A 22771-nucleotide genomic window follows, 5' to 3' on the forward strand; every position below is an offset into this window, starting at 1 on the left:
TGGGCCTCCAACTTAAAAAACAAAATTCTTTTTTTTTTTTGTTTAAAAAAAAAACCATTTTCTTCTTCAAAATCTAGGGAAAGCTATGGTCCTAGTCTTCCCTGAAGAATAAACTCATGATTTTGTACATGATTTTAAGGGATTTAACGATCCCCCCCAAAAAGTCCAATTTTGGACTCCCCTCCAGCTGATCAGTATTAAAATTGATTTTTTCACTGGCTCGGTTGGTCAGCAAACATCTGAATGGCACCTACACTCTGTGCCCAGCTTCATGCTGGGAGATTCTGGAGCTCCCAGAGCCCCCAGCTCTGGGCTCTGAGGTTCCCAGCTTGGGGGCAAATGCAGCCCCATATGGTCCCCAGTTGGGGAGCTAAGGTACAGCCTGGGAAGAGGGTATAGAAAGGTTTCTGTTTTTCTTAAATCTTTTTTGATAGCCAGAACATAGAGAAAGTTTTCTGGGTCAGGGTGCTGCTGCAGGAGCTTTGAAGGATGAATAGGAGTTGATCCCACAGAGAAGAGCATTCCAGCAGAGGGAACAGCTTTAGGGGATTTGGGGGAAGGAGAAGTTGGAGGAGAAGTAATAAGGGACGTTTACATAACATTTTCTTGGGGATAGACCACTTTTCACACTCACCTGCCTGTTGGAGCCTTAGGACCATCTTAAGAGGGAAGGAGGGTGATTTTCGAGTTGAGAAAAAAGCAGCACACAAAGGTTAGGAAGTGTACCCAAGGTCACAGAGCTGGCAAGTGGCAGAGCCAGACCTAGACACCTGCCGGCTTCTCCTAAAGGGGCATTCTTATTAGCTGAGGGTCAAGAGGGTTGTTTCTGATAGGCTGGGGAGAGGAGGCAGAACCTGATTGGCTAAGGGACTGGAAAGTGGCAGTAGTTGGTTAGGCGAGCAGATCTGGGAAGTAGGATGTGAACATATGATTGGCTGAGAGTTAGGAGCGTAGTTTAATTGGCTAAGGCAGAGTCTGATTGGCTGAGGGGTAGCAGAGCAGAGTTTAGTTGAGTGAGTGGGCAGAAGGTGCAGTCTAATAGGATGAGAAACAGGAGATTGAAGTTTGATTGGCTAAGGGATAGGAGAGCATTTAATTGGCTGAGGAGTAAGAAGGTGGAGTCTGATTGGCATGGCATGTTCGTAGGGTGTCAGAAGCATCGTTTTCCCTCTCTTTCACTAATCCTGTGTCCCTGGGCCCTGGTAGAAGGTGGTGATTAATCCCCGTGGACTATGGGGACATAGAAGCAGGTGTGTGTGGAGGAGGGGAGGGGGCTGGGTCACTCCAGGCAAAGGCCAGAGGGACACCTCCCGAGCCATACTTGGTGAGAATCTTGTTCCCCACCTCCCATCAGACCTCCTCCAGAGTGACCCGATTCCATCACTAGGATTTCTGGCCCAGAAGGGTGAGGTGTCACTCTTCTCCACCCCAAATCCCCAGGGCAGAGGGAAAGGTCCTCCCTTCCCACCTTGGTCCTCCCTGCCCCCCGCCCCCTCCCCAACCACACCCCTTACCCCTACTGTCTCCCTTGCTAGGGGACCTTGATGTCCATCGCTCTAGTTTCTGAAGACAAGGACCTCACCTCTTTCCACCTGCCCGAAGACATCTTCCTGCACCCACCTGGGTCTTTATTGCGATTAGACAATGAAGCAATAAAGATCTGAATTTCCACCTGAACTCCCTTCTACCTTCCTCCACCCCTATCTCCCTATGTACCTGTCTTTATCTCTACCCTCCCCACCCCGCTTCTATTCACTCCATTAAAAGCTCTAACCTAACTGTTGTCCAGGTCCAAACCCCTGGGATTCACACCCAGTCTGTCACCAATCCTATCAGCTCCTCGTTTAAAACAAACGCCTAATTCCACCACCTTTTGCAACTTTCAGTCCCTCCAGTGCTGGGTGCTTAGGAAGCCCTTGCTCCCCCTTTAGTCTGTCCATGATATTGCAGCTAGAGGGAGCCAGTGAAAAAACCCGTCAGGCCACATCCTCTTTTGCTCAGAGCTCTCTGTGGCTTCCACCTTCCTCAGAGTAGTAACCTAAGTCCTCCCAGTGGTCTCTCAGGTCCTACATAATCTGCCTTGTCACTTCCCTGTGCTCATCTTCTCCCATTACCCCCTTCAATCACCCTGCTCCAGCCTCACTGGTCTCTTGGCTGTTCCTTAAGGCACTGTCCAGCCTCAGGGCCTTTGCACAAGCTATGTCCTCTGCCTGGGATGCCTTTCTTCCCTCCCTTAAGGTCTCTGCTCAAATATCATCTCCTCAGAGACACCTTCCCCATCTCCTTACCTTGCTGGATTTTCCTCCATAGCACGTATCACACAGAATATACCCGTTTTTAGATTCTGTGTTTCTGTTTGTTCACTGTAGAACAATGCCTGGTACTGTGTGGGAACTTGGTGTTTGTTGAATGAATACATGCACTGTGCCAGCTGGGGCTGGGGAAAAGGCAGGGAATGAGAAAAACTCTGTCCACCTGCATGGAGCTCATAGCTCCATCTAGGGAGACAGTCCCTAGATCATTCCAAGAGTGATTTTTCTGGGACACACAGGGGCTGTGGCTGCAGAGTACGGGCTTGAACTGCACCCAGTGGTTGGGGAATCCCTCAGAGAAAATGACCTTTGAGATGAGATCTGAAAGGTAAGTAGGAGTTAGCTGGGTGGGTGACAGGAAGAGAATTCCAAGCAGAGGGAATAGCATATGCAAAGGCTTTCAAGTGGGAGAGATATTCTCGGTGGGTTTGGTAAAATGGTCCCAAGTGGTGTGTGTGTGCATGGGGAGGAGAGTGGCTGGCACAAATTGGAAGGGGCCATTTGACACTCCATTTGCCCCTCACCTTTGAACTGCTCTCTTTTTTGCTTGAAATCTCAGATAGGTCCTGTCGTGTCGCCGCCTTTCTGATCCCCTCCCCCATTCTGTGTCCCAGGAGGCTAACTTACGTGGACCACTCGATGGACTCCTTTGCCTTGTGGCTCCCAACTGGATCCAACCAATAGGGAGCCACAGCAGGCACTGAAGAGAGGGAGGAAAGCGAGGTCAAGGTATTTCTACCTCATCTCTTTTCCATGCAAGCTGGCTGTGTGCCTTGCAAGGTTCACAGCTCCTGCCAGGTAGTCCTCTCCACCTCGCTCTATGGTGTCCAGGTTCCAGCCCCTTGGCCCCAGGTCCTAAAGGTGGTAATGATTTGCTCCTGGTTGTTATTAACCCTCAGGGTGCTGCACTATCCCTTTGAAAATATCACTTTTATTAAACTCTTCAAATTATCCCATTGGAGTATTCCATCTGTTTCCTGCTAGAATCCTCTTTGAAAAAAATTGAGGGTATGATTCAGTGGCATTTAGTGTATTCACAGTGTTGTGCAACCATCACTTTTATCTAGTTCCAATACATTTTTGTCACCCCAAAAAGATACCACATAGACATTCCCCCCGGGGTATTGGTTTCTGTTCCCATTTCCCCTCTCCCAGGCCCTGGCAACCATAACTTCCTTTTCTGTCTCTAAGGTGTTCCCTATTCTGGATATTTCATATAAATGGAATAAAACAACATGTGACCTTTTGTGTCTAGCTTCTTTCACGCGGAACAATGTTTGTGAGGCTCACCCACATTTTGGATCATGGATCAGGACTGATTCCTTTTTATGACTGAATAATAGTCCATTATGTGGATGGACCACAATTCTTTATCCATTCATGGACATTTGGGATGTTTCTACCTTTTGATGATCGTGAATAGTGCTGTCTCAAGCATTCCTGTGCAAGTATATGCGTGAGAACCTGCTTTTGATTATTTGGGGTCTATACCCAGGGGTGGAATTTCTGGGTCACATGGTAAGTCTATGCTTAGCTTTTTGAGGAACCGACGAACTGTTTTCCACAGCGGCCAGACCATTTTACATCACTGCATCAGCAGTGTGCAAGGAGATCCCTTTTCTTTTTAACTCTGCCCCTGAAAGTCTGCTGTGAGGCTTTGCAGCCCCAGGAAAAGCCCTTTGCGGGATCTCTGGGCCTAGCTGCCTCCTCGGCGCCTCCCTGAATGTTCCATGGGCCTTTTAGAGTAGAGGTGACCCAGGGTTTACCATTCTCAGCACTGTTGACATCTGGGCCTGTGTCATTCTGTGTGGCCAGGGCTGTCCTGTGCATTGGAGGATGTCGGGCACCAGATGCCAGTAGCACCGCCCCCTCCCCCAACCAGTGTGACACCAAAAGTACCTCGGGATATTGCCCAGTGTACCCTCGGGAAACTCTGCTCTGGCTGAGGACTGGTGGGGTAGTCCAAATCAAAGAGCAAACTCAAAGAGCTGATGTGCTCCCAGCCTGTGCTCTCTGCCAGATGTGAGGTTGAGCGCCCCGCAGATACCCTCTCATCCCATGGTCTTGTCAAGACGGGAGGGAGGTGAAGGGTGGTTATGTGACTTACTCAAGGTCACATGGACAAAAAGCCCACTCTCAGAGCATCTTCCTTCCCAGGGCTTTGGGCTTGTTCTTCCTTTCTGATCTCCACCTCTCTGACAGCAGAGAAGCCATGTGGGTGCCCTGTCCTCTTCTTCTCTGGTCCCTAGAACCCCACACTGAGCCAGTGACCAATGTGATGGATGACCTGCTGGACCTTAGCTCCAGTCCCTTCTCAGGTCTCAGCTACCCCACCGCTTGCCCCTGCCCTCCTTCAGCCACTGGAGGGGTCTCTCTCAAGCTCTTTGCTCTTTGTGAATTTTTATATTTTCCAAAGTGTCTCTAATGAGCTCCGTTTGCCAGTGTCACACATCCCTAAAAAAATAGACTCTAATGATATGTCAAGTATAAGTTAAAAAAATTAACAAATAAAAAGACAGCTCTAATGAGCTTTAAAACAAACCAACCAACAGGGGGCACCTCCCCTGCTCAAGCACCATCTGTGGCTCCCCATTGCCCACCAGATCCACCCCCAATCACTCAAGCCTTCAAGGCCCTGCACAGTCTACTCCTTGCCCTTCCAGCCTCCTCACCTCTCACACCCCAAGGCCAGGGAAAGCCACCTGCCAAGCCACACCCTCCAGTTTCTCTGTGCCTAAGCCCCACCCCCTCTCCTGCACCTGTTGAAATCCAACCTCTCCCTGAAGTCCCAGCTCGAATGTCACATCCTTCACGTCGTCTTCCCTGGCCTCCCTTCTGCCTATTCCAAGCAGCAAAACTTCAATTATTTGTATCTTGTCTACTCCACCTAGAAACAGGTCCCCCTTTTCCTACCCACCCTCCCCAAGGGCCCAGCAGCAAGTGAGAAAGCATTATTAAAATAAATCGAGAAGAAGAAATCTTCTAAGTTTACCTCCTGCTGGGAAAAATGGAATTCCTTACACTTATCTTCCCATCTGTCTGCCCACTTGCTAAGGTCAGCAACCACCATCCCCTCGCCCCCCACCGACCCAGGACAACACATCCAGAGGCGGGGCTGATTCTGTCTGGACACATCTGGGGCAGATGGGCTGACCAAGGACAACATCCTGGCCAGAGGGTCATCATGGTGACTGGCAGTGGGTGGGGACGGTGGGGTGGGGAGCAGAACCAGTCTGGTGTTGCTTGTTGAGGCTGGAGGGCTTCCTGGAGGGAGAGGCTGCTGCTGGCCGCACAGTCTCAGGGTGGGTGGGTCAGGCCTAGGATTCGGAGAGAGTGGAAGGGCGGCTTCCCAGTGGCTGGTGAGTCTGAGAATTCCTGGGGGCCCCAGAGGAGGCTCCTTGGGGGGGGATCTCTGGGGCCCCCGGGTGATAGTTTAGGGCCCTCTGTCCAAGCTTGTGAGCAAGCTCTGAGCTGGGAGGCACGGGGGGTGCTGATGTGGTTCCAAGGGGGAACTGGACGCTGATGAGGCCAGACAGTCGCAGGGGGCGGGAAGCCTAATGGTTTGGGGCTTCTAGGTGTCCAGGTTTGACTACACCTCTCCACCTGTCACTTTCTCCCTCTCAGTCTCCACCTCTGTCCTTTTCTGTCTCTCTCCACCCTTCCACGCCTCTTTCTCATCCTCCCATCTCTGGGGGCCGCGCTCGCGTCCCCGCCCAGAGGCGGGCGGGGCCCAGGGCGAGGTGGCCGGGGGCGTGTCCGGGCGGGGCGGACCTCTGCGCTCCGCGGGGCGCGGTTAAAGGTTCGGGCCGCCGGACGGCGCTGGCAGAGTCCGGCTCTTGGCGCCGGCGGATCCCGATTGCGCGCTGGAGGCCGAGACCCGCGGTGAGTGCGCGCGGGGCGGCGGTAACCCGAGCGCGGCCGGTAACCCGAGGCTCCTTGGGCTCGGGGCCGGCGGGGCGGGCGCGCGGGCGCCGCAGCGGGCGGGGTGCAGCCGGCCTCGGGGACCCCGCAGGACCCCAAACGGGGCTGCAGGTCCGGGACACTTGGCGGGTGGGTGTGCGGGGAGGATGTGGGGGTGTCTCCGAGGGTTGCTGCACTTAATGCGCATTTTTTTCTTGTGTGCACCTTGGAGTCCTGGATGTATTCTGTCTGGGTGTCTGTCATGGGGACCCCAGGTGGGTCGAAACCCTGCCCTGTGATACCTCCTTGAAGTTGACTGGGATCCCTGGGATTTCACCACCGCACATTGTCTTGAAGGGGAGACCATGCTTTCAACCCATGGGGTTTATGTTCGTGGTCCAGCTGCCATCCAGGACCCTCCGCCTGTCCATGTCAGACGCAGAGCTTCCAAGTGATCCTCTGTGAAAAGAGGATGTTCTTCCAGCCTCCAGAGCCGGCCGTGAGGGTTATGTGAGGTCCTGCAGTTGGTCCCTGGTGTGGTTTGTCCTGTAGATGCTGGGAGGACGATGCTTTCTGGGGCCACCCCCGGGGTCTTGGGCCAGGGGGTGGCTGGCCAGCCGGGGCCGTGCAAGGTGGCTGAGGCTCACTGCTGAGGGAGTCTCGGGCTGGAGACAGGGAGGAAGGGGTCAAGAGTAAAACCAGGCTGCCCCTGGCCTCCGTGAGGACTGGCCGGAGGTGCCCGTGCTCAGGGTACCTCACCTGGTTAATCTGCCCATTCACCCGTCGTGCACGCGTTCACCGCACATCACTCCTCACCCCAGAGGTAAAGGAGATGGCTAGGGCTGGCTGGACTCCTGGAAGTCCTCCTTCTCTGTGCTCCTCCCCGCCCCCCATTTCTGGGTCCTGGAGCTGAGCCCAGCCAGAGCTGGCGGCAGCAAGCTCCTCCCGAAGTACCTTCAAGCTGCTCGCCAGGCCTGAAGAGGTGGAACTCCCCAAATCCTCTCAACCACTCGCATTTTACAGGGCAGGAAACTGAGGCCTAGAGAGGGGAAGCATGTGCTCATGGACACCCCGTGCGGGAGCTGGGATTTGAACAAACAAGCCCTATCTGACCCCAAAATCCTGGGCCACCTTTCCAATGGCCCCAGCATCACCCCAGCTTGGGTTTCTGCGAGGTAATATTAGCTCTGGGCTGCTGTGCAGTAGTGACCCAGGCTGGTATCTGCACAGGGGCTTGGATGACTTGGGAGACATTCAGTGAATGGAACCCCATCTCTCTTCCTTGACAAACCTTGGACCCGATTCTCCAAATCTTACATGGCCAGGAAATAATAATGAATATGATGGTAATGCCAACAGCAGTGAGAGGTTGAGAGGTATCTTTGATCAAGGGCTTACCGTGTGCCTGGCAGCGAGCTGAACGCTTTAAAACTGCTGCGTTGGCCGGGCGCGGTGGCTCACGCCTGTAATCCTAGCACTCTGGGAGGCCGAGGCGGGTGGATCGTTTGAGCTCAGGAGTTCGAAACCAGCCTGAGCAAGAGCGAGACCCCGTCTTTACTAAAAATTAGAAAGAAATTAGCTGGACAACTAAAAATATATAGAAAAAATAGCGGGGCATGATGGCGCATGCCTGTAGTCCCAGCTACTTGGGAGGCTGAGGCAAAAGTATTGCTTGAGCCCAGGAGTTTGAGGTCGCTGTGAGCTAGGCTGAGGCCACGGCACTCTAGCCTGGGGAACAGAGTGAGACTCCGTCTCAAAAAAAAAAAAAGCAAAAAAACTGCATTGTCATCACAACCCAATGGTGTGGGTAAACAGGATTTCTGTCTTATGGATGAAGAAATTGAGGCTCAGAGAGGTGCAGACACTTCCCCAAGGTCACACAGCTAAGAGGTGGAGCTTAATAGAATTCTTTCTGAGGTTAATGTCCAGGCATGGCTACACCAGACAGTAGGCAGACACAATTACAGCCCTGGAATGATCTAGACGACTAGTGGTTTTAATGCCGTTGGGCCAGGGAAATTACAGGTGAAAGGTTAAAATATGATCAAAGCCGCAGTGGGGTTATCTCCCACCCCATTTGCCAACTTGGCGTTGCCGTCCATAGTCATTACTGACCCTGAAGCTCTTTTTCAGATCCTCACAAATTTGGGGAGCTCAGAGTGGATACATCAGATCTAGAACCCCCCAGACCTTCTGGGGTCTGGCACTTTTGGGGAATATGACTGTCTGGAGTGAACCAGCCCTTTAGTGTTGAGCAAGTGCAGGGGACAGCCTGAGTCAGAACAGGAGGTAGGATGCCTTGACTGCAGGCTGAGAGAGGGAGCGGAAGGGAGGATTGGGGTGTGGGTGACGAGACCAGCACTGGAGTGCTCCTCCACCAGGCTCCCGGCTGGCCCCAACCCCTGCCATTCAAGAAGAGGCATGTACCTGGTGCCTGACTTGGGCCCGGGTCCATGTCCCGCATTCCTTCTCAGGAGCCCACACGCCTTGTATAACAAGTCTCCAACTGGCGACTGGCCGGGCCAACCTGACAAACCAGCACTCCCTGGGCGTGGGCCGGGCCGGGGAGCCCGTCACTGGCGCTTCCATGGCCAGATAATGTCGGCCCCAGCAGGGCGGGGCCGCCTCTGCCAGGGTGCCTTGCCCTGCGTCTGGGATGAGATTGAGGGCTGGTTCAGAGAGGGAGTGGGCACGCCAGCCAGCCACGGCATGCTGAAGGTGCCCCTCTGAATTGCTGTCGCTACTACAAAATAGTAACATAGGAATAGTCATACTGGCTAACTTTTTTTTTTTTTTTTGCTACAGAGTCTTGCTCTGTCGCCCTAGGTAGGGTGCAGCGGCGTCATCACAGCTCACTGCAACCTCAGACTCCTGGGCTCAAGAGATCCTCCTGCCTCAGCCTTGACTAGCTGGGACTACAGGCGTGCACCATCATGCCTGGCTATTTTTCTATTTTTAGTAGAGACGGGGTCTTGCTCTCACTCAGGGTGGTCTCGAACTGAGCTCAAGTGATCCTCCCTCTTCAGCCTCCCAGAGTGCTAGGATTACAGACATGAGCCACCGCCCCAGCCCAGCTTGTGTGCAGTTCTTTTAGGCCCCTTCCAGAGGCAGCCAACATGATCAATTTCTCAGGAGTTTTCAAAGTTCTTTTTGTCTCTCTCTCTCTCTCTTTTTTTTGATATTTTTTAAAATTTAGGCAAATTCACCTGATACAAAATTAACCATTTTAAAGCATACAATTCAGCGGCATTTAGTAAATTCATAATCTGTGCAACCACCACCTCTGTCTAGTTCCAGAACATTTTCATCCCCCACAGACAAAACCCCATACCCCTTAGCAGTCACTGCTCATTCCCACTGCCCCAGCCCCTGGCAGCCACACATCTGCTTTCTCTGTCTATGGATTTGCCTATTCTAGATATTTCATATACATGGGATCATACCATATGTGGCCTTTTGTGTTTGCTGTCTGCCTTCCTTCGCTTAGCATGGTGTTTTCTGGGTTCACCCACATTGTCATATATGCCCGTGCTTCGTTCCTTTCTGTGGTGGCTGAGTGATGCTCCGTTGTTTGGATATGCCGTGTTTTATTTATCCATTCATTCACTGATGGGCACTTGGGTTGCTTCCACCTTTTGGCTATTGTGATTAGTGGTGCTATGAGCTTTTGTATGATTATTTGGACACCTGTTTTCCATTCTTTTGGGTACACACCCAGAAGCAGAATTGCTGGGTCATCTGATTATTCTATGTTGAACTTTTTGAGAAACTGCCAAACTGTTTGCCACAGTGGCTGTGCCACCTCAAAACTTTTTGTGACACCTTCTTTTGGGGGTGTTGGCCAAGAGTGGTCTTGTCTGGGGAGGCAGGGGGAACCCAGCCGTGGAAAGTACAGGACTTCCCCAATATACCATTCATGGGGCTCCTTCCACCGGCATCGGATAGATTTCTTGCTATTATTACCATTTTGTAGTTGAGAAAACTGAGGCTCCCAAGGACTGTCCCATCTGGGTACCCACAACATATGCTGCTTCTGCTAGGAGCAGAGCCAGCCTGGGAAGGACTGCAGCGCATGCCTGGATTGGGGGGGAGATGAGGTGGGCACAGGGCTTCAGAACTCCCCACTGTAACCCTCCCATGCATGCACCTCTGCATGCACCCGGACACCCAGAGCAGGGACCCCTCTCTAGGGCTGGCGCATTCTCTTGTCCCAATTCCTCCCCATTTCAACCCTTCAAGAAGACATCTCCTTTTTTGGGATTTCAGCTAGGCTTTTCCTGGGTGGGGGCTCTTCCTGTGACTCCACTCTGAAGTCCTCTGACTCCTTTTGAGGGCTCCTGAGAAGATGAAACAAGCAGCTGTGAAAATCACCATGTGCGGCAGGAGCTCAGCCATTCTTTTGGGAGTGAGGAAGGGGAGGTGGCTGATTGTGCGAAAAGGAATGGACCATCAAGGTAGAGTTGGGCTCGGAGGATGAGGAGCCAGCATGGGCAGAGCTGGAGGAAAGGCATGCAGGTGGAGGGAACAGCATGTGCAAAGGCACTGAGTAAGAATGAGCTTGGTCTGTGGCCAGAGTGGGCTGGGGTGGCCAGAGTTGAGTGAGTGAGGAGGAGGGTGGTGGGAGACAGAGCTAGAGGTATCCACATGGACTGGGCCACACGGGGTGCTGTGGTCTATGACAGAGTCTAAATTTTACTTACAGTGTAGTAGGGAGCCATGGAGGATTTTGAGCAGGGGAAGTTCATGGTCTAATTTAACTTTAGGAGGATCCCTCTGGCTGCTGTGTGGAGAATGGACTTCTTGGGTGGGGGGCAAGGGAGGAACTCGAGACCGGTTGGAAGAGGCTACCACAGTGGGATGACGAGGATGGAGAATAATGGGTGGATGTGAAAGATGTTTAGGCGAGACAACTGGCAGGACCAGGCAACAGTTTGGATGTGGGGAGAAAGGGGGAGGAAGGAGGTGAGGTGAATCTGATGTCTGGGAGATGCCCCCGGGGGACGTCCAGGAGTTGGCTGGACCTGTCGTTGTTGGACATCAGGACATTAGAATCGCCTCTGAGATGGGTTCGCTGAAGTCACGGGAGGGGTGAGATCCCCAGGAGGTGTGCACAGAGGGAAGTGGGGACAAATGCAGCTCTGAGGAACCCCAACATTTACAAACTGGGTGAAGAAAGAAGGGTCCAAAGCAAACCAAAAAGGGGGATCCTTGAGCCTGAAGGGGTTTGGATGCCAGGCTGAGGGGAGTAGGTAGCCATGGAGGGTGTTAGAGCATGGGAGTGGCAGGCCCTTATAAAGGTGACTGTGGTGGCTGGGATGCGAGCCATACTGCAGCCAGGTGGCCTATGGGGGTGGAGGTGATGCATGTGGCCCCACTTGGCTGAAAACGTTGACACCTTCTCAGGCTTCTTGGGCTTGCCAAGATGGTGGCACCCCCCTCACCGCCACTGGGCCACAGGCAGGAATGGTCACATGGGGGTGGGTCCAGAGATCATCTTTTTACAGTCACCCCAGCCAGGTGCAGATGGGGAAACTGAGGCCCATGCCACATAACCAGGCAGTGAAGGAGTCAGAGATAGAACCCAGATGTTTGTGGCGTGTGTGCGCATGTGCATGGGTGTACATGCGTGCATTTAATAAGAAATCCCCCTTCGTGGAAGTTCCTCACTTCACACAAACCTCTGCCCAGATACCCCTCCTTGACCACCTTGTCTAAAAGAATTATCCTCCATTCTCTGCCCCTGTGTGGGAGCTTCCTGTGGCTGCTGTCACAGAAGACCGCAGACTCGCTGGCTTAAAAACAACACGAATTTATTATCCCCCAGTTCTGGAGTCCAGAAGTCTGAAATCCAAGTGCTGGCAGGGCTGCGACCTCTCTGCAGGCTCTCGGGCAGCAGCCGTTCCTGGCCTCTTCCAGCTTCCGGGGGCTCCTTGGCTTGTGGCCGCATCACTCTAATCTCTGTCTCTGTCGTCACATGGCCTTCTCCTGTCTTGCGTGTCCAATCTACCCCTGCTTCTTTCTTGTAAGGACACTTGTGATTACATTTAAGTCCCACCTAGATAACTCAGGCTCATCTCCCCATCTCACAATCCTCGACTTAACTGCATCTGTAAAGACTTTGGGACATAAGGTCACATTCATGGGTTCCAGGGACATTAGGAAGTAGAAGTAGAATTTTCTTTTTTCTCTCTCTCTCTTTTTTTTTTTTTTAGAGACAGGGTCTTGCTCTGTCACCCAGGCTGGAGTGCAGTGACATGATCATAGCTCACTGTAACCTCAAACTCCTGGGCTCAAACAATCCTCCCGTCTCAGCCTCTGAGTAGCTGAGACTACAGGAGAGCACCACCATGCTCTGCTAATTTTTTTAAAAAAATTTCTTTGTAGAGCTGAGGTCTTGCTATGTTGGCCAGGCTGGTCTCGAACTCCTAGCCTTTAGAGATCCTCCTGCCTCGGCCTCCCAATGTGCTGGGATTACATTGTGCCTAGCCGGAGGTAGTATCTTTTGAGGGGCTATTCTTCAGCCCACCACCTCCTGCCTTACCTCTTTCATGACACATGTACTTTATGTTGTGTTATATCAGGTCTTCTTTCTTGATAGCAGGGACTGTGTTTGTCCAGCTCACTGAGGTGTCCCTAATGCCTAGAACTGGATCAGACACATAGCTGGGACTCAAAAGTTATTTGCCAGCTGAATGCCAGAGAAATTCCCGTGGAGTGCTTAGTGACAGGCCTGGCGTGGGGAAGCACCTGGAAAAAGGTGACAATTGGCACTAGTCATCATTAGCTGGCTTGCCTGGCATTGCTAGGGAGAATCGTTACCCATCATTAAATCGGTAAGGAAGTAAATACCCATGGCTGCTTCCTATGGAGGATGTCACCTGGAGCGGCCTGTGTGAGAAGCAGCCCAGGTGCACATTAGTGTCCCCAGTTCAGAGCACCTACGTGGGACTTGGGACTTGGAGCTCCTTGTGCTTTGGTTTCATTTGGGAGGTTGCTTATTCCAGACCCTTTCCTCTACCCTGGGCTTTCCAAAGTAAATATCGCCTACATCAGGTAGTCTGATTTTTTTGTTTGTTTGTTTAAAGACAGGATCTCACTTTGTTGCCCAGGCTGGAGTGCAGTGGCATCATCACAGCTCACTGCAGCCTCCAACTCCTGGGCTCAAGCCATCCTCCTGCCTCAGCCTCCTGAGTAGCTGGGACTACAGGTGTGTGCCACTACAACTGGCTCTTTCATTTTTGAAAAAAATTTTAATGGTGGTAAAATACATATAAAATTGACCATCTTAACCATTTTGAAATGTACGGTTCAGTGGTGTGAAGCACAGTCACAGTGTGGTGCACCCATCGCCACCGTCCATCCCCAGAACTTTCTCATCGTCTCAAACTGAAACTCTGTCCCCATGAAACGCTAACTCCCAATGCCCCTCCCCAGCCCTGGCACCCACCATTCCACTTTATGTTCATGTGGATCTGGCTGCTCTAGGGGACCTCGTCTAAGTGGAATCAGAGAGCATTTGTCCTTTTGTGATTGGCTTATTGCATGTGGCATATAATATCCTCAAGGTTTGTTCCTGTTGTAGCAATGTGTTAGAATTTTATTACCGTTTGAGGCTGTATAACATTCTACTGTATAGATATATATCACATTTTGTTTATCTGTTCATGCATCCATGGACACCCGGGTTGCTTCCACTTTTTGGCTACTATGAATAACACTGCTATAAACGTGGGTGAACAAATATCTCTGAGATCTTTCCTTCACTTCTTTTGGGTATATACCCAGAAGTGGAATTGCTGGATCATGGTAATTGTATGTTTAACTTTTAAGGGAACCGCCATACTGTTTTCCACAGGGGCTGCACCATTTTACATCCCCACCAATAGTGCACAAAGATTCCCATTTCTCCACATCCTCGCCAACACTTGTTTTTTTCTAGTTTTTTTTTTTTTTTTTTTTTTTTTGAGACAGAGTCTCACTCTGTTGCCCTGGGTAAGGTGCACAGCTCACTGCAGCCTCAAACTCCTGGGCTCAAGTGATCCTCCTGCCTCAGCCTCCTGAGTAGCTGGGACTACAGGTGCACCACTGTGCCCGGCTAATTTTTCTATTTTTAGTAGAGACGGGGGTCTCACTCTTGCTCAGGCTGGTCTCGAACTCCTGAGCTGAAGTGATCCTCCCACCTCAGCCTCCCAGAGTGCTGGGCTTACAGGCATGAGTGGCCATGCCTGGCCTGGTTTTTGTTTTTGATAGTAGCCATCCTAAGGAGTGGTCATACAGTCTGTATTTTAAGTCATACCAACTCTCCTACCTAACCGGGCTCTCTAAATTTGGCGACAACCCACCTAGCTGTTTTCCCAGGATGTGGTAACCAATAGAAATTTCACTTCTCCTGCATGGATGATGCGGTTTGCCTGGTAGAAGAGCCAGTGGGTCTGAATCCTTATGGGGTGCACCACTGGCGGGCGGGTAGGGTTTGAGGGCTCGGGGAACAGCTGGAGTGCAGAGACTCCTTTACCTGTGTTGCCCCAGGAGGTGGAAGCACAGAGGGGAAGGAAGGAAGAGAGTTGGACCCAACTTAGGAGTCTTCGTGGGGTTATCTGAGATCTGGGGTCCCCCAAAGCAAGGGTGACAGAGGTTGGCCCTTGGTGCAGGCTCAGGGGACTTCTGTCACCTCCTGTCTCCCTTGCATTGAAGAAACTGAGCTGAGACTCAGCTTCCTCATTTGGAAAATGGACACAGTGGTAGGACCGACCTCTGAGGACTTGTGTGAAATTCCTTGACATGAGGCTTGCACAGCGCTGAGCGTGGCATGCGGCACACAGTATGAACACTCGGTACCTGTTCACTGTTTCATTCTTATTATTGTCCCCCACCCACTTTGTTTTGATTCCTTCAGGACCTGACCCTAAGGCGAGGATTTGAATGCAAGTAATTTATTTGGGAAGTGATTGCAGGAAATACCAGCAAGGAAGACAAAAGTGAGCCCCAAAGAATTGAAAACAGGTACCCAAACAACTAAAGGTACACGCATGTTCAGATTAGCACATTTCATGGAAACCAAAAGATGGAAACAGCCCAAATCGGCAGATGAATGGGTTAAGAGAATAGGATAAATGTATGCAATGAAATATTACTCAGCAGTAGAAGGAATGAAGCATTGATACATGATACAACGTGGGTGAACCCCAAAAACATCATGTTTAGGCTGGGTGCAGTGCCTTGTGCCTTTAATCCCAGCACTTTGGGAGGCTGAGGTGGGAAGATTGCTTGAGGCCAGGAGTTTGAGACCAGACTGGGCAACATAGCAAGACCCTGTCTCTAAAAAAAAAAAATACAAAAATTAACCAGGTGTGGTGGTGTGTGCCTGTAGTTCCAGCTACTCGGGAGGCTGAGGCAGGAGGGTCACTTGAGCCCAGGAGTTCGAGGTTGCTGTGAGCTAGGCCGATGCCACTGCACTCTAGCCCAGGTGACAGAGTGAGACTATCTGTGCCCCCCGCCCCCCAAAAAAAGAAGCATAGGGAAGGGAGACAGCCCATAGAGAAAGTTTCTACTGTGGGCAGTTGGAGTTTAAGCCCACTGGGAAACCTGGAGGGAGTGTGGAACCCATACCTTAGGGTCACCCAGCCTGAGGGGAGAGGGAGCTGGGGCATTTATCCACCAGTGCACATCAGTCGTTGGTTGAGACCTGTTCCTTTATGTGAGGGTCTTAGTTTTCCAGGACTCTGACCAGCTGTGCATGGGCAGCGAGGGTGCCCTGCAAAAGTCAAGGCTGAGGGCACACGGGTGGGGACCCAGGTGTATCTGTCTGGCCGGCTGGCTGGAGGTCATGGCCAGGGGAGGAAGAGGTATTCTTGGTGTCTGGGCTGCACCGTGCTCGACCCTAGGGGTCATTGTGTATGTGCCACACATGTGGCTGGAGAGCGGTCCCCACCAGCACTAACCCCACCCTGCATGTGCCCAGGATGCTACCCATCACAGACCACCTGCTGCACCTCCTGAGGCTGGAGAAGACGACATTCCGCCTGTACGCAGTGTCTGCCCTCCTCCTCCTCCTGCTCTTCTTTGTGTTCCGCCTGCTGCTGCAGTTCCTGCGGCTCTGCTGGAGCTTCTCCGTCACCTGCCGCCGGTTGCGCTGCTTCCCCCAGCCACCCCGGCGCAACTGGCTGCTGGGCCACCTGGGCATGGTGAGTGTGGCCAGGCAGGGCTGGGCTGGCGCAGTTGCAAGGCATTCAGTAAGGACGGTGGGACTGGGGGCTTCCAACGTCCTCCGTCCTCCCAAGAGCCTTGTTGGGGCTGTGAGCAGATTTATTTTATGGTGCTCAGAGAGGGCAAGCAGTTTACCCAATGTCACATGGCCAGGATGAGGCAGAACTGATTTGAAAGATGAGTTCTCTCTACAATTTTGTAGCTATCACTATAGCAACAAGTACCTTCACCTGTGAAGTTTGGAACCCTGGGCCGGGGATGGGGGTGAGGAGGGTCGCTCCTGTAAAAAGACTATAATAATTCTTAGTAACTTGATGGGATTATGTTTTGGATTTCTTGGAGTTATGTTTGCGATGTGCTTGGCACTAGGCCTGGGACACAGCAGGCGCCACGTGGCAGATGCGTGTGCTCAACTGCTGGGTCCTGCTGAGGCTGGCAGTATCAAGTGATTCTAGAAATATTTTAGGTACTGCTTGAACTGAGAGTCTCAGAAGAAGGAACTAGGAGACACATTTCCACTTAATATCTCAAAGAACATTTTATTTTGTTTTTGGAATTATCTCAGCGTGAATGGTGTAGAAGGAAGGAAGCTTCCTAGACCTTCCTGCCTCTTCCCCAACTCCTGCTCAGGCCTTATCCTCCCCTGCTGGACCATGGGTCAGCTGCCTCCCTGGGCTTCTGCCTCACCCCTCCAGTCTACGCTCCTTAAGGGCCCCAGAGGGATTCTTGAATCCAACCATGTCCCTCCCCTGTTCACACACCCTCCACGGCTCCCTATTGCCATTCAGGGAAAGGCTGGTGTTCAAGGCCCTTTAGATACTGAGCCCTGCCCTTCTCCCTGTTCTACCATCGCCCTCTAGTCCCAAGGAATGACTTTGTGCTCCCATAACATGGCTCTGACTTCCCACCTGCATGGCTTCTGCCATAACTGTGCCTTCTGTCCGGCATGCCATTCTCTGTTAGATGAGCTTCTACTCATTTTCCACGCCCCATCTCCAATGCCTGTACTCCAGGGAGCTCCTTTTGGACACAACAGTTGCCCCAGAGGCAGCTGGTGAGGCCCGGCTTTGACCATGTGGGTCCAGTCCACCTTCTAGGCCATTGGGGCCTGGGTGAGGCCACAGTTTCCCTTGGATGTGGACCGGCTCAAGGCTGAACCTGACACAGAGGGAGACCCAGGACCCAGCAAGGAGTCATTTGCTCGTTCATTCCTTTGACAATTGCTGGGCCCTACTGCTGGCCAAACGCTGGGTTAGGCTCCTTCCTACCTGAGCTCTCGCCTAATTCTCACAACCTGTGAAATTGGGATGGATCTGTCCTATTCCTTGGATTTGCTCTTGCATGGATTTGAGCTCGGAGAGGTTATAAGTGACTTGCCCAAGGTCACACAGCGGCTGAAGGTGGGTTTGAACTCAGCTCCATCTGACATTGAGTCTGAAGTGTTTCTGCCTCATAGAGCAGGTTAATGAAGAGCAGTTTCCTACATGGGTGGCCTGTGATCGGATCCTGGCTTTGCCACTGTGGTCAGTGATGTCAGCACCTACCCGTATTCTCTAAGCCCATTTCTGGATGCAATGGTCCCACTTCCCGCTGCTGGTATCTGCATCCTAGGGCTCACTCCGGTGGCTGGAGTCCACTCTGCCTATGTGCACTGCGAGCTTGGGAATTAATCCCCCCTCAGGTGCAGCTCTCGATTATTAATGGATATTGGTGGATAAACACCCCAGCTCCCTTGCCCTCAGGTACAATGTCCTATGCTGTCCTCTGAAACCTCCAAATGCTAGATGAACAACTTCCTATCCAAACATGCTTGACTCTGACTTCCAGGTGAATGGACATTCCCCCAAAGTTCCTGGGACTCTTAGTCATTGTCACATCTTTGTCCACGCTATTCGCATAATTTGTATTGCTATGCCTGTGAACTCCTATTCATCCTTCAAAGCCTTACTCAAATGACCCTTCCCCTGGATAGCCTACCCGCCTAGAATCCCAGGTGGACTCTGTGAGTTAAGGAATACCCCATTGCTGGTGAGGGACTGAGCCCAATTTGCCCATGGTGGTAACTTCCGTAACAACCCCCGCTTTATAGGCTGCCTTCCCTCTCGTCTCACTTCCCCATGACCTTGCCGTGTTTTTTTTTTTTTTATTACTTCCCAAAGAAATTACTTACCCTAGAACTCTTGATTTAGGACCTGCTTCTGGGAAAGCCCAAACCAGAACAGTCACTTACTCGCTTGTAACTTCAGGCAAGCCATTTGACCTTTCTGAGCAAAGTAAAATGGGAAAAATAGTAGCAACGCCCTCATAGGGGTCTTGTGCAGGTTGAATGTGCCAATATGTGAAAAGTTCCCACAACAGCGCCTGACATAGTGCAGGCACATGTATGTGTTAAAGATAACAATAGTAGTAATATTTTATTACTTACATAGCAAGCACTTGATAAATACCAACCATTATCATTACTGTGTTTGCCATTACTATTTTTCTTTCTTTCCTTCCTTCTTTTCTTTCTTTCTTTTTCTTTTTTTTTTAGAGACAGAGTCTTGCTCTCTCATCCTGGCTGGAGTGCAGTCGTGTGATCACAGCTCACTGCAGCCTTGAACTCCTGGGCTCAAGTGATTCTCTCACCCCAGCGTCCTGAGTGGCTGGGACTACAGGCATGCGTTGACATGCCTGGCTAAGTTTTTTATTTTATTTTTATTTTTTGGTAAAGATGGGGTCTTGCTATGTTGCCCAGGCTGATCTTGAACTCTTGGCCTCAAGTGATCCTCCTGCTTTGCCCTCCCAAAGTGCTGGGATTACAGCTGTGAGCCACTACACAATGCCCCTATTTTTATCACATAAACACCAGCCATGTGTTAGGTCCATGCTGGGGCTCTTGCTCTGTAATTTCATGAATACTCTCAACTGCCCTCAGAGGGAGAGATGGTGGGAAAGCTGGGGCTGGGCACCTCCTCACTGTCTCTCCCTTACTCTTGCAGTACCTTCCAAATGAGACGGGCCTTCAAGATGAGAAGAAGGTGCTGGACAACATGCACCATGTGGTTTTGGTGTGGATGGGACCTATCTTGCCACTGGTGGTTCTGGTGCACCCTGATTACATTAAGCCCCTGGTAGGCGCCTCAGGTAGGTGGGCTAGGCCTCTGAATAGTGGGTGAATCCTCAACTCCCAGAGCCCACCTGGGATTCTAGGCAGGTGGGCTATCCAAAAGAAGAGTCATTTGAATAGGGCTTTGAAGGATGAATAGGAGTTCACAGGAATGGCAGTCCAGATTGTGGGAATAGCATGGACAAAGATGTGACAATGACTAAGAGTCCTAGGAACTCTGAGAGGATGTCTACCTATCTGGAAGTCAGATCCAAGCATGTTCAGATAGGCAGTTGCTCACCTAGGGTTTTTTTTTTTTTGAGACAGAGTCTCGCTCTGTTGCCCAGGCTAGAGTGAGTGCCGTGGTGTCCTCCTAGCTCATAGCAACCTCAAACTCCTGGGCTCAAGTAATCCTTCTGCCTCAGCCTCCCGAGTAGCTGGGACTACAGGCATGTGCCACCATGCCCGGCTAATTTTTTCTATATATTTTTAGCTCATATATTTTAGTCCAGATAATTTCTTTCTATTTTTAGTAGAGACGGGGTCTTGCTCTTGCTCAGGCTGGTCTCGAACTCCTGAGCTGAAAGGATCCACCCACCTCGGCCTCCCAAGTGCTAGGATTACAGGCGTGAGCCACCGTGCCCGGCTTCACCTAGGGTTTTGCTAAATTGGTGTTGCTTCATCCCAGGCCATGGCACTCCCATCGTTTGGGTTCTGATACTCCTAGGTTGTCCAGGGCTCTTGGTGGCCTAGCTTGCAGCCTGCTGTCATCATCTGGGCTGGCCCCGACTGTCAGGGAGGGAGAAGTGGGAGGATTACTTTTTCTTTGTGCAGTCCACACCCATCCCTAAGTGTGGGCCTCCCAAGTGTGCTTGGCAAGCTCTTGCTCAGCCCTCAACACCCACTTCCATGGCCTCCTCCTCCAGGAGTCCTTCCCTGACCCCCTAGACAGACTGTAGCTCCCTCTGGTTGTTCCTGTTCTGAGTCCTGACCCTTCAGGGCTGGGTATGTCTGTGTCCGGCGACACCTTCCTTGTAAGTGAGGCTCCGCCGGGGGCATTTGAGGAAGAAAGGATGGGAAAGAAAAAGCTCCAGGAATTTTAGGATCTTTGGCCCCATCTTAGGCCTCCTACAAAAACACACATCTGGAGACCTCCAGCATGGGCTGGCACTTAGTAGATGCTTGGGTCTCTCCTCCCCTGCCCCCCTCCTGCAGGACAGGCAAGGGATCCTCTGCCTCCCCGCTGGAGAAGCCGGGTAGGGAGCTGCAGAGGGTGGGACCGTGAGTCAGCCTGGAGTCAGGCCTCCGGGCCCTTGGGAGCTCCCGACCGGCCTTGCATGCCCAGCCCCAAGTCACAGACTCTGTCCCCTGTTGGGGCCACACCTGGGGGGACTTGCCGCTCTGGGCTTGGACCTGCACAGCCCCTGCTGGAGCCTCTGTTTCCTTGTCATCGCATGGGCCTGTGGAACAGGGAACATTAATGAGAGGAAGTAGGAAAACATGCTTTATAGAGGACGGACCACGATATATAGGCATATAATTATAGCTTGCTTTTATGTAGTCTTTTTCAAATTGCAGTGAAATTTCCATAACATACAATTAGCTGTTTAAGGTGAGCAGTCAGTGGTATCTGGTGTATTTCCAATGTTGTGCAACCACCAGCTCTTCCAGTTTCAAAATTTTTAATCACCCCATAAAAAACCTTTTACCCATTAAGTAATCACTTCTCATTTCTCCCTCCCTCCTACCTTCCAGTAACCTCTAATTCCTGTGCTCTCTTTCTCTTTGATTTGCCTATTCTGGGTATAGCATATAAAAAGGATCATATAAAATGTGGCATTTTGTATCTGGCTTCTTTCAGTCAGCATCATGTTTTTGAGGTTCATTCACTTCATAGCAAGTGTCAGTGCTTCATTTTTTTTTTTTTTTGAGACAAGGTCTCGCTCTGTCACCCAGGCTGGAGTGCAGTGGTGTCATCGTAGCTCACTGCAACCTCAGACTCCTGGGCTCAAGTGATCCTCCCGCCTCAGCCTCCCAAGTAGCTGGGACTACAGGTGTGTGCCACCATGCCTGGCTAGTGTTTCTATTTTTAGTAGAGATGGGGTCTCACTCTTGCTCAGGCTGGTCTCAAACTCCTGGCCTCAAGCCATCCTCCTGCCTCAGCCTCCCAGAGTGCTGGGATTACATGTGTGAGCCAGGGCACCCAGCCTCTATGTTTAACTTTCTAAAGAATCACTGTGTTGTCTTCCACAGTGGCTGTGGATTCATTTTTTACCAATAGGGCACAAAAGCATTCCTCTCACAAGTTCCTGAGGCAGTAAGAGATCATTGTAATTACAGTAATAAAAATAGCCAACAGTTGGTCAGTTATTCATTTATGTCACACATAGTGAGCACCTTGTGTGCCCGGAGCACATCAGCTTGTTGAGTCGTGCAGGGACGCTATGAGGGAGTATTACTTGATTTCCTCCTTTGACAGTAGTAACATGTCCAGACTTACATGTCTGGTTGGGGGCAGGGCTGGATTTGAACCTAGACCTAGCTGACCAGAATCTAAGCTGTCAACCATAGTAATGCACACCTTCCTGGTCAAGAGCTGTTCCGCACTGGGAACCAACCATGTGAAGCTTTTCTTATACAATCTCTCCGAGGTCAGCATTACTGTCTCCTTTTTACTGCAGGGGGAAACGGATGAGAGCGCCAACCTGGACACAGACTATCCTGGCATCACATGGTCAGGGTTGGAGTAGAGGGATGTGAGGATGGGAAAGCAAGGATTCAGGAAGGAAGGGCACTTGGAGGAGGCTTCCTGGAGGAGGTTTCCATGAAGCTGGGCTTTGAAGGATGCATAGGAGTTTGCCAGGTGAAGAGTCCCAGATGGAGAGTGAGAAGGGGGCAGGTGTGTGAAAGTTCCAGGGGAATTCAGGTGACCTGGGGTGACTGGAGTGGAGGTGATGTGTCAGGGGAAGTAGGAAATGAGACCTCACTGGATTGCAAAGAGAATGAGCTTGCACTTCATCCTGGGGGTGACAGGGCACCATGGAAGATGTTTGAGTAGGGCAGCCAGTGACCACACCTGAGTGTCAGAAGGGTCCCTGCAGGGCCCGCCTTCCTTTCCAGGAAGCCCACCCTGACTTCCAACAGCCCTTTCTCCATGCCTTCCTTAGCACCTGGCACATGATCTACCTTCCTGATGATTGCATGGTGTCCCTCCGCTTCCCTTCCCACCCTACCCCGGGCACTCCTCCTTCAGGCAGGGCGTGGA

At 51.5% G+C, this 22771-nt stretch overlaps 1 protein-coding gene across 1 annotated transcript in view; it reads left to right on the forward strand.

The window, feature by feature from the left end:
• The first annotated feature begins 6147 nt into the window (after positions 1-6147).
• The window catches only part of LOC123636949 (ultra-long-chain fatty acid omega-hydroxylase), a 30082-nt gene continuing 13458 nt past the window's right edge, over positions 6148-22771 (forward strand). The window contains exons 1-4 of the mRNA XM_045549689.1: positions 6148-6194; positions 15109-15215; positions 16174-16396; positions 19400-19544. Of these exons, the coding sequence (XP_045405645.1) occupies positions 16175-16396; positions 19400-19544 (367 nt within the window). The 5' untranslated portion in view covers positions 6148-6194; positions 15109-15215; position 16174. The remainder of the gene's footprint in view (positions 6195-15108; positions 15216-16173; positions 16397-19399; positions 19545-22771) is intronic.

This window comes from Lemur catta, chromosome 1 (genome assembly GCF_020740605.2).
Source record: "Lemur catta isolate mLemCat1 chromosome 1, mLemCat1.pri, whole genome shotgun sequence".
Taxonomy (NCBI): domain Eukaryota; kingdom Metazoa; phylum Chordata; class Mammalia; order Primates; family Lemuridae; genus Lemur; species Lemur catta.